Source organism: Sinocyclocheilus grahami, unplaced genomic scaffold, assembly GCF_001515645.1.
Source record: "Sinocyclocheilus grahami isolate Dianchi unplaced genomic scaffold, SAMN03320097.WGS_v1.1 scaffold1130.1, whole genome shotgun sequence".
Taxonomy (NCBI): Eukaryota; Metazoa; Chordata; class Actinopteri; order Cypriniformes; family Cyprinidae; genus Sinocyclocheilus; species Sinocyclocheilus grahami.
The window spans coordinates 158,084-169,259 of NW_015506309.1; the positions used below are offsets into that span (position 1 = coordinate 158,084).

Consider the following 11,176-nt stretch of genomic DNA (forward strand, 5'->3'; position numbering starts at 1 on the left):
GAAAAAAATTATATCGCGATACATATTGATATTGACTTATTGTCCAGCCCTATGTCTACGAAGTATATGTATGCAATGAATATAAAACATTCAGTATTAACGCCTGTATAGCTGATGTGCGCCAGCTGGTAAGCAAAGCACGCTGAGTGGATTGAGCGCGCTGCGGCGCAGATGCGCGAGCTTGTCGAGTGAATATCCCTTTCTCACACACATCACTGGAAAGTTTGCAGTTCGGTCGGCTGTGTCAAAAACAAGTAAGTAAAACAATGCACAAGTTACTTAATGGTAGGGAGGGAGGGAGAGAGAGCGCGCACTTCTGTTGTGTGATCGTTATTGATGTTCGCTCACTTAGCACGCATCATTTGGATTAAAACTAAATCGTAAATAAGACAATTTATAGAGGCATTCACTATAAACGTCATTTATTTCCACCTTTAAGCATACACGATTTTCTGGCGAAAGTGAAATTAATAAAAGCCTGTGTGAAATGCGCTAGGCTGTACTGTACTTGTCCCTCTCATTCTGCTCCAGTACAAATACGTGTGCACGTTGTGCGTGTTTTGCTTGCTTCAAGAGTGTTTCTGCATTATATGAGTGACTTTAGAAAATAAATCCCTGCACATTTCAGATGAAAAAAACGCGACTTCTATTTATGCAAATATCACAGTTAGGAGATTTATAGCGAGTGGTTCCCTGCATTTTTACAGCAAATCGCGTGATTACAGTACTGAGCCGCTGCAATGGAGCAGCTCTAATGCGATTCAATTACAGAACAATAATTCATGTACTAATTGAACATTTAATTTTAGGGCTGGGTTTTGACAAAATTTCACGATTCGATTCTCATTCACAAGCTTGCGATTCGATTCAATTACCAATTCGATTCGATTCAATATCGATTCATTTGGCTACATGTCAGGTAAAGTACATGCCAAATTTTCAAAGAAAAAAAATCTCTCAACTAATGCTGTAAAATATATATATGAGAGTTAGTTGGTAATACATTACTATAATATTGAAGGTTAAAATGTACTGACTTGTTAAAATTACATGAGGTTTTAAAATAATAAAACACCAATATTTAAAAAAATTACAAATGCAATAAAAATATCGGTACTCGGTATCGGCAAGTACCAAAAATAAAAGTATTGTATCGGGCGAGTACTGGGAAAAAGTGGTATCGGTGCATCCCTAATGCAAAGGGACTTAGAAAGGAAGCAAAATATACAGCGGTCTAGCTTCCTTTATGTAGCTGCACTTGAGATTTTGTCCAGTTCATATTTTTGGTGAAAAGTCATGAAACTCTTGATGGCGCAGGCTGATTGGCCACATCATTTGCTGCTTGGCACAAGCTGATTGGTCTGAAACCCTCCGCCTCCCCCAGCTCCACCTGTCTAGATGTGCTACCAGATTTATATATGCCTATTCATGCAGCAGCTGCAGCATATCTTACACTGCTCACAACAGCTTGTCTATGCATTTATTGGCAGTAGCAAGTCAAAACTTGCTCTGCAGCAACAGCAGCAGCATGTTCAGCAGATCTATTCCACCAAGACCAAATATATTAACATTGTAATATCAATCAAATCCGAGATTTGTTATAATTGAAATATGTGAATGGACTGCAGTTAGTCTGAATATCATATATATGTGTTAATCAGGTTTTGCTCTTGGTTGGGGTCCTACTCCTTGGCTGGTGATGTCTGAGATCTTTCCCACGCGAGTGAGGGGATTGGGCAGTGCTCTGTGTGTGCTCACCAACTGGACCTGTGCCTTCATTGTCACCAAGACCTTCCAGAACCTCATGGTGAGCTGACAGTCATGTATTTTCCACAGAAACATTCTAGGTTTAACAAACGGGTCTAATAAAGGATCAATAATGTTTCTTTTTAGGATGCCATAACCAGCGCAGGGACATTCTGGATGTTCTCAGGACTGTGTGCTCTCAATGTCATCTTCACTGCTATTTTTGTCCCTGAGACCAAAGGCAAAACTCTGGAGGAGATTCAAGCCCGTTTTAAGGGGACTCATCGGCACTAGACAAGTTTTCTCCTTAGTGCCAAGTTGCCAATACCAAAATTTGGAAAAAACAAACTAGTTGCAATGACATGTTAGAAGCATCTCATTATGTTTTAAAATAATGTAAAAGTTTACATATCAAATATGTGTGTTTGATACTTCCTTAATGCGATTTGTCATTGAATTAGCATACATAGCGGCTGATGTGATATATTTTCAAGCAGTCTTCAAGAATGTTTAATATGACTGTTATAGTTGATACTAAAAATAAGAGATGATGTAAAAAAGATAATAATTTGAACTTGTTTGCAGGTCATATAAAGGATGTTTTTGGAAAAAGGTCTGAATATAATGTGCATGAACAACTTCATTTGACACATGCAGAGTTTATATAAGCTTTATTAGTTTGCAGTTTCTCTGCAATTTCCTCTGCATCAAGACTGTAGCTTGGGTTACATTTTAATTAGAAGCTCAGCCGATCGCAAAAAGAATATTATAGGAAATGTTGAATTTAAAATGAATCTTGTCTTTATATTCTGATGGTACACTGTTATAAATGTAAACTAAGCTGTGTTTAATGAACTGCATTGGTGACTGCATACTTTTTTTTTTTTTTCTGACCTCACCTGCCATAACCTTGTTGTGTTTAACAAAGAAGTTCAACCAAATATGATAATACAAATGTATTTAACATACATGGTTAGTGAAGAACTCTATTGGCTTCGTTCAGAAAGTGAGCAAAATTAAACTGAAGTCTCAAAAGTGAAGTCGTATGTTGTTTTGATTGAATTGTGGAATTGAGTCAGTAAAGTATAATGCATTGTTCTGTAATAATGACAAGGATGATAAATTATGTGCCAAATGAAGTGATGTGCTAAATAAAAGTTTTTTTATTATTAAAAAAATATTTTTTTTCTGATGAATACAGATAAAATGAACAATCTAAATATTTGTCAAGTGACTATTATTTTTCCTAATAAATTACTTTGATTAAAATTGGTGCCATCTGTTACTAGATAATGGTTATAAATAACCAGTTGCTCTTTTTAATTTCAAATTCTCAATGGAAATGAATAATGGCATACTATGGCAGAAGTAATCTGCAAATGGTAAAATTAAGAGGAAAATGTGGGTCTATTGAGCTACAAAACAACTACAGTATGTAAAAGGCAGTAATGGCATGCTAGTTTGCAGAAAACAAATGGTAAAAAAAAAATTTTGATTAATAACATATTGCATATATTGTTGTCAAAAATTATCTTTTTAAGTGAGGGACAATATTTTCCCCCTCTAATTTCAGGGGCTCTTTTTTACCTTGGGCATAACCACACAAAAATGCACACTGTGCTGTCCATTTATGTAAAATACTAGTAGTAGCACAAACGTAGCTGTACTAGAAAAGCATAGAATGATTAAATATATATAATATACTGTATTATAACGGCATTTGCTTTTAAAAAAAGGATTTTGTTTAGGGTTTTTTAGGCAGTTATAGGACTACTCCATGCTATAGCCAGACCTCATTACGTGTACTGTGATGTTTTTCAGTAATGAACCATCATAGTTTATGTGGTCTCATTCCTAGAAGCTTCCAGCTATTGTTTGAAGTGATCAGTGTGTGTTAGCTTTTGAAGCATGTGCATAAAGTTAGTATGCACTGCCTGAGAAAGTGGCCCATCAGAGACTTATTATGAGGTCTCTTCAGAAGTATTCAGTCATTATACCATCTCTATTTAATTAAATTTTCAGGCATAAGTGTACACTGGAGTAATGGTGATTTTTGTAGACTGCTGTCGTAACATTTGTGTTGGGCCAGTTTAAGTCAAAGTCCAGGGTCATCTTACCCTCACAGTTTGTAGAGGAACATTTCAAGCAGAGTTGTTCAGAGTTGTTAAAAAGCATAATGTGGAAAGTGTCACATGTGAAATGTCTTTAACTATCTGTTTTTGTCTGTAATTATGCACTGGTGGAATGTCTGACAAATGTGTTTTGTAATCATCTTGACTCTCTGTGTATTATATAAATCTTCAGTAATTTTATGTCAAATTCTCTAACATACTAAAATTCGTTGCTGTTTTAAAAGTCTGTACTGCTGGTCTGCAGTTAACTGACGGTACACATGCATTGTGTGTTAGGGGCCGGGCTCCTGCCCTCCACAAACATTCCCTTGTTGTTGGCAAATATAAACCCAGCAGTTTCCCACCGCTTCTCTGATATGTCATTAGTTTTGCGTTCCTCACTTTTCCAAACAGCATAAGAGTTTGAACTTTCAGCATGACTCTGGCATTAGCACTTTTGCTTTGTATGTTTTTGGGGACACATGGTTTCAACACACAGCTTGTTATTGAACCTCAGCCCAACTTTGATACGGAGAAAGTGAGTATGAGTTTTCAGTTGTTTGGGTTGTGCTTTTGTAGATTTTAGGGGTAAGTAGTTTAAGCATTGAATGCATGTTTTTCATTTAATAGCAGAGGCATTCCAAGTGAATCTGTTTGTTTATATAGCATTTGTTCAAAAGTTCAAATTCAAAAGCAAACAGTGAAGAGGCGGATATCAGTGTCACATATCACAATAGTTTACTTAAAGAACGGATCATGGTTCATCAGCTTTTATTTCTGTACAAGAATGAGAATCAAAGTTTTTGACGTATATATTGAACAGATCTTAAAATTATTCATAATTCCTGCTTTAATTGGTAATATGAGTTAGCTGTTTTCACAGAAAGAACAAAGCTTCTCTATTTGCCACATTACATTTTGTTAGAAAATCTGCTATCTAGTAATAGACAATAATAGAATGTTATAGAGTAAATTCAGTAACACTTTACAATAAGGTTTCATTTGTTAACATTACTTAATGCATTAGCTAACATTGCCTAACAATGAACAATACATTTGTTACAGTATTTATAAATTAAATAGTTCATGGTTAATGTTAGCTCAGGTCCATTCAGTAATATTAACAGACACTATGTTTGATTTTAATGATGTATTCGTAAATATTGAAATTAATATTATTAATAAATGATTTAGATTTTTTTTTTCATTGTTAGGTCATGTTATCTAATGTAGTTAACTAATGTTAACAAATGAGAAGTAATAGACAATAATAGAATGTTATAGAGTAAATTCAGTAACACTTTACAATAAGGTTTCATTTGTTAACATTACTTAATGCATTAGCTAACATTGCCTAACAATGAACAATACATTTGTTACAGTATTTATAAATTAAATAGTTCATGGTTAATGTTAGCTCAGGTCCATTCAGTAATATTAACAGACACTATGTTTGATTTTAATGATGTATTCGTAAATATTGAAATTAATATTATTAATAAATGATTTAGATTTTTTTTTCATTGTTAGGTCATGTTATCTAATGTAGTTAACTAATGTTAACAAATGAGCGATTGTTGTGAAATGACTGCAAATTCTTTTTCAGACACTGCATTTTATTTTATTTTTGTCAATAACAGTAATTATCTAGGCTATATAACCAACACCTGGTACTACAGAACCCTTGGGGCCTTTAGTAAACTGCAAACCATCTTTACTTACATTTACTGTCAGTTTGCAGGTGAATGGTACCGGATTGGACTTGCAGATGAGTCACTGTTGTTTGCAATGTTCAAAAACCAGCTGAAGGTTTCTAAAGGCCTTCTTCTACCAGATGCCATGGGAAATGTGAATCTGACCATGTGGACCATGAGGTGCACAATTTTGGATAGGATGTTGATCCATATTTATATTATCACACCATCTCGAATAACAAAGGGAAAACATATTGTGATGGGAAAATACATTTAACCAAAATATTTGAGCTCTGCGCTAACAATCTGTATATACTTGAACTAACAGACCATATGGATGCTCCATCAGTGTTTATTCATATGAGAAGACAGATGTTCCTGGAGAATTCACTTACTTCAGCAAACGTAAGCTCTTATTTCCTCTCTCAAACATCTTTCTTATCACATGATGTTATTATTCACACTCAGAACTGTGTGAAATGTGAGATCTGACATCAGCAACTGTCAAAAACTTTCAAATACATTTAAGTCCATTGCACTCTTTCATCAGACCAATGAAAAATGAGAGATTACTTCTCAATTATTATATACAGAATATTGAGCAGAATATAGTGCAAAATTGAACTGAATAAAATGAAACTGAATTCACTTACACTGAAACCTGTGATTGTTACCTTAAACTATTTCTACCTGATCTAATCCATAATAAATAGTTTTGTTGGCATGCATTAATGTATTTAGATTAAATTCAGAGATATTAAATAATATTTTGTTATTACCATTTTTAGGTTTCCATTTCCTGTGCAGGTTTAAGCCTCTTTATACTTTATCAAATGTATTTACTTCAATTTTATAAGCACATTTTATGTCAGGTATACAAACATAAAAAGATCAAATCAATCCCTTAACTTTAAATTAATAAAAAGATACGTCTGACTTTTTGTCATTTTAAGGGCACAAGATAACAAAAGACATCACAATAGTGGAGACCAATTACACTGATTATAGTTTGGTCCTTAAATACAAGAACATGGACAAAGAATACACTCAAATAGCTCTTTACGGTAAGTCTACACCGATAAATTGTATCACGTGTCTTTGACATTAATGAAGCATACTAATTTGTCAGTAACATTGCTCCTAGGACGGTCATCCATACTAAGGCCAGATCTAATACAGATATTCAGATCTTTTGCTTTATCTCTGGGCTTTTCTGAGGAGGCCATCGTCACTCCAACAGATGTCGGTAAGTTTTCATATGACATAACGAACATAAACTGTTTATGTCAGACTGCCACACTGCAAAAGAGCAGGAAAAAGCTGCACTGATGCTACTGTTGAATGTTTATGTGACCTTAAATAGGTCCTCTAAAGTTTGCTGAATAAACAAAACACCATGCACACACAGAACAAGCATGTCACTCTTAAAGGAATAGTTCACCCCAAAATGAAAACTTGCTGAAAACGTACTCACCCTCAGACCATCCAAGATGTAGATGAGTTTGTTTCTTCATCATAACAGATTTGGAGAAATTCTGAGATTTCTGAGATCGATGTATTTGTAATTTTATAATTACTTCTATTTTCTTTGAAATATGTGACCCTGGACCACAAAACCAGTCATAAGGGTAAATTTTTTGGCCGAGATACAACTATTTGAAAATCTGGAATCTGACTGTGCAAAAATATCCAAATACTGAGAAAATCGCCTTTAAAGTTTTCCAAATGAAGTTCTTAGCAATGCATATTACTAATCAAAAATTACGTTTTGATATATTTACGGTAGGAAATTTACAAAGTATCTTCATGGAACATGATCTTTAATTAATATCCTAATGATTTTTGGCATAAAAGAAAAATCAATAATTTTGACCCATACAATGTTTTTTTGGCTATTGCTAAAAATACCCAAGCGAATTAAGACTGGTTTTGTGCTCCAGGGTCACAATTTAGTATTACTTGCTGAGTGCCATCAGAATGCAGAACACACAGCTTTTCACTTCACAAGATGCTAATTGATGGACTGGAGTAGATGTGGTTTATTGTGATGTTTTGATCAGCTGTTTGGACTCTCATTCTGACGGCACCCATTCACTGCAGATGATCCATTGGTGAGCAAGAGATGTAATGTTAAATTTCTTAAAATATGTTCAGATGAAGAAACAACCTCACCTATATCTTTGATGACTTGAAGTTGAGTAAATTTTCATTTTGGGGTGAACCATTCCTTTAATAGGGATGATTCTTAGTTGTTGATTTACATGTTTACTTTATACAATCATACATAAATGAACAGATTTTTCATGCATTTGTTATTTTTTTATGTTTTTTAGATCCCTGCCCTATCTTAGAACCAAGGTATGGATTTACCACTTCATCATATGAGAGGCTGGGGTTAGTTGTCTGTATGGCAATAATTTAACCGTTCCACCATTATTACCTAAGACATAACATACAAGTAATTTATGGTTAGGCATGGTAGAGGGGTAAGTAACCTGTGTATTTATTAGTGACAGAGAATTTACAGTAAATCCTACGATTACATCCTTTAACCAGTAGGTGGCGACCGTCTATATGAGTGAGTCAGTGAATCAAACGATTCCTTAAAAAAATACGATTCATTCAGGAAAGAAACACTTTTCGACTTGCTCGGAGACAAAATGGTTGATCCCGATGTGGATTTGTTAGAAAGTTGGAACTGTTCTCATTGACCGAGTAAAAAATTGAAAGTATCCAGTAGTATTTTGTCTAACATGTAAGTTACTCAATATTAACTTTAGCGTTTTAAACCAACATGCAAAACTCCAAAAAATAAACTAATACACGTGTTTTCTAGTTATAGCAGAAAATCACTATTAGTTATAGCCCTTGTGACAACTAGCACCAGTCTCTCCATTGCTGAAATACATGGGCCTATGTGACGTTGTTGTAAAAGCCATAAAAAAGCCTTGTTTTATCAAATCTAAAGTATACACCACTGTTCACTCACCTGCAGGAATACAGCAGAATTCAGAGAGGATAAATCTGCACAATCTCCTAATCAATCAGTCTTTGGCACTGAGAATCTTTCCAAAGTGTGAGTGGACAGGATGTTTTTAATCGGTAACTCACTTTATATCTAACTGTATACTTTCACCATCTTTCAGCCAGCTGTGGATTCAGACCTTGGGTTACATATATTCTGTTTTGTTAAACATTTGGGGAAGAGTGTTTGTTTTAACGCAAACAATCATTGGAGAAATGCAACACTATAACGCATCGTCAATGTAACGCAGTTTGTGCTACACTCATAAAGCCAGCAAGTGGAGCTGTTGTAAAAGGACACAATCAGCCAGCATCACTGTTGACCTCTGCTAATCTAGTGGTCCACCTGACACAGAGTGCTACTAATAATGTACCACGTGTATTACTGTGGTTGCTTGCCTAATGTTTACAGAACAATTGTGGCAAATCTTTGTGAGCATTTTACAGCCACTGAATTTTCTAAATGAGTAATAAAATGTTTTTGTGCAATTAAACAAAGCATATAGGCTTATTTTTAAAGCTTGTGTTTTTTTCTATTCTAATATGATTTAAAATGTTATTTATTCCTGTGATGACGAATCTGAATTCAGCATCATTACTCCAGTCTTCAGTGTCACGTGATCCTTCAGATATCATTCTAATATGCTGATTTCCTGCTCAAGTATCATTTCTTATTATTATCAATGTTAAAAACACTGCTGCTTAATATTTTTGTGGAAACAGCGATACATTTTTTCAGGGTTATATGATGTGTAAATAAAATGTAAAAATATGGGTAAAATAATATTGTTCCATCATCAATCAGTGTTATAGCTATATTTTTGTAAAAATGAAACAACATACGTATTCTGACATATACTTATTAAAATATATAAAAGCATAAGCATACTAAATTTTATTATATTTTAAATGATTTAAAACGTCTTGCTGACAAATGGGTAAAAACGAGTGGTTTGAAGGATAGTGGCAAAGATTGGTAAAGATTTAGAGTGACAATTAATTAGTATTTTGGGCCTGGACTGCATCCTTTAACAGAATCATTCAATGTCATAATGATTCTTGTTCTAAATATGCCTGACGAGATGTTTATGGTAGATTTTTTGTATGTTTTTTGCTTCGAAATTAAATGAATAAATATATAAATAAATAAATAAACATGACGCGTTTTACAAAAATAAATAAATAAATAAATACAGCTGTATTAACTTTTTGTTGTTTTGATGCTTGAAACCCCCATTTAGTCTTTGACCCATATATATGCCACCAAATTAGATAAACATGCACCTGCAAAATTAAACAAAATCTATTACGTCTGTGGTGAATCAAATTAAAAATGAAATTAAAAGTGTCGATGGCATTAAATGTTGATCTGCTCATGTTGCATCGTTTCTCTTTACGCGTTTTTGGAGTGTTGCGCATTATAACCAATGACACACGATTCTGTTGAGATTTTGAATGCAATGGCCAATCAGAGGCGTTCTGATGAGTCATCGCTGAAACACTGGAGTTTCGTTCAGTGCGCGCGCTCACTGACTGAATCCTGAACTCTCGTGAATTCTCTCATCATAAACGAGTGAGTACGTACAATGTATGTAAGAGATTCATTTTACAGTGTAGACAGATTGCTTGATAATAACAGGAGTTTTTTTTTGAGAGTGCTTAATCTCACACAGAAAAAGAACTTAAAGTGTGCGAGACGTGAATTTAAATAGTATTTATTTACAGAGGTATATTATGTCACACTTCTCTAGTAAGTTTCGTCTGTGTGTGAAGACGCTACGCAGCGCAAATCCGTGAATGAATGTTCCAAAGTGAATTAAACCTCAACAGTTCCCTTTCATGGGAACTTCGAACTGCGTCCTCTAGGGGTCGCTATGGGGAACGCCTCGTCGTGACCCGTGTCTGAAGCATACATTGAAAAAACACCAACTCGTTGGCCGGCGACAGCCATGACGTCACTACCGGTGCGACTATAGTATAAATAGGCGCCGGGAGCTACACATTCTCTTCTTCGTCTTCACTGACTGTTCTGTTTGAAGCGTGCATTTCCAAGGAAAAAGTAAGAGCTATCTCTATTTATTATGGCGAGCACTAGCAGAGCATTTAGAAGGTGTGTGCATCCGTGTCATCGCTATTTGACACCAGATGACACACACGATCTATGTGTTGTTTGTCTGGGTTGAAGAGCACGCACGCGATGTCCTGGAGGGGGCAATCTGCGCGCATTGCAAGTTTTTTCCAATGAAAAAGCTCCGTTCTCGTTTGTCTCTCTTTTCAACTAAAGAGGGGCAGCCATCTGCTTCCCGCAGTTCAGGACCCTCCGCTGCTGAGGCACGGAGGAGAATGAGCTCGTGGGGATCTCAGGTGGACCTGGCCGATGAGTTTAGAGAGGGGCTTTCCTTCTCGCGCTCATCGGCGGGGGGCGAGAGACAGCCACTGGAGGATGATGTTCTCTCTTTAACATCATCTGATCCAGGGGCCAGTGCTCTGCTGGGTCCAGCCCAGGAAGAGCAGGAAATGGATGAAGAGAGCGAAGAAGCTGAGGCTGAGCCTTCTCAAGCCTCCTGCCCTGCGTATGATGAGCTTTTGGAAATTATGGAT

The 11,176-nt window shown here is 35.5% G+C and overlaps 1 protein-coding gene across 2 annotated transcripts; it reads left to right on the forward strand.

The window, feature by feature from the left end:
• The first annotated feature begins 4,199 nt into the window (after positions 1-4,199).
• LOC107567131 (prostaglandin-H2 D-isomerase-like) lies at positions 4,200-9,069 on the forward strand. 2 transcript variants are annotated; one of them, XM_016252748.1, is made up of 7 exons: positions 4,200-4,395; positions 5,592-5,731; positions 5,880-5,956; positions 6,505-6,615; positions 6,696-6,797; positions 7,885-7,909; positions 8,698-9,069. In XM_016252748.1, the coding sequence occupies exons 1-7, from the start codon at positions 4,294-4,296 to the stop codon at positions 8,819-8,821; spliced, it is 681 nt and encodes a 226-aa protein (XP_016108234.1). In that variant the 5' UTR covers positions 4,200-4,293; the 3' UTR covers positions 8,822-9,069. The 2 variants fall into 2 exon arrangements, with proteins under 2 accessions (XP_016108234.1, XP_016108235.1); XM_016252749.1 differs by having other exon boundaries at positions 8,547-8,783.
• The last annotated feature ends 2,107 nt before the right edge of the window (positions 9,070-11,176 follow it).

Coding starts and splice junctions, on each gene's coding strand:
- LOC107567131 (XM_016252748.1), top strand. CDS start 4,294: ATGACTCTGGCATTAGCACTTTTGCTTTGTATGTTTTTGGGGACACAT. Junction 5,732..5,879: donor CTGACCATGTGGACCATGAG/GTGCACAATTTT, acceptor TTGAACTAACAG/ACCATATGGATGCTCCATCA. Junction 6,616..6,695: donor CACTCAAATAGCTCTTTACG/GTAAGTCTACAC, acceptor CATTGCTCCTAG/GACGGTCATCCATACTAAGG.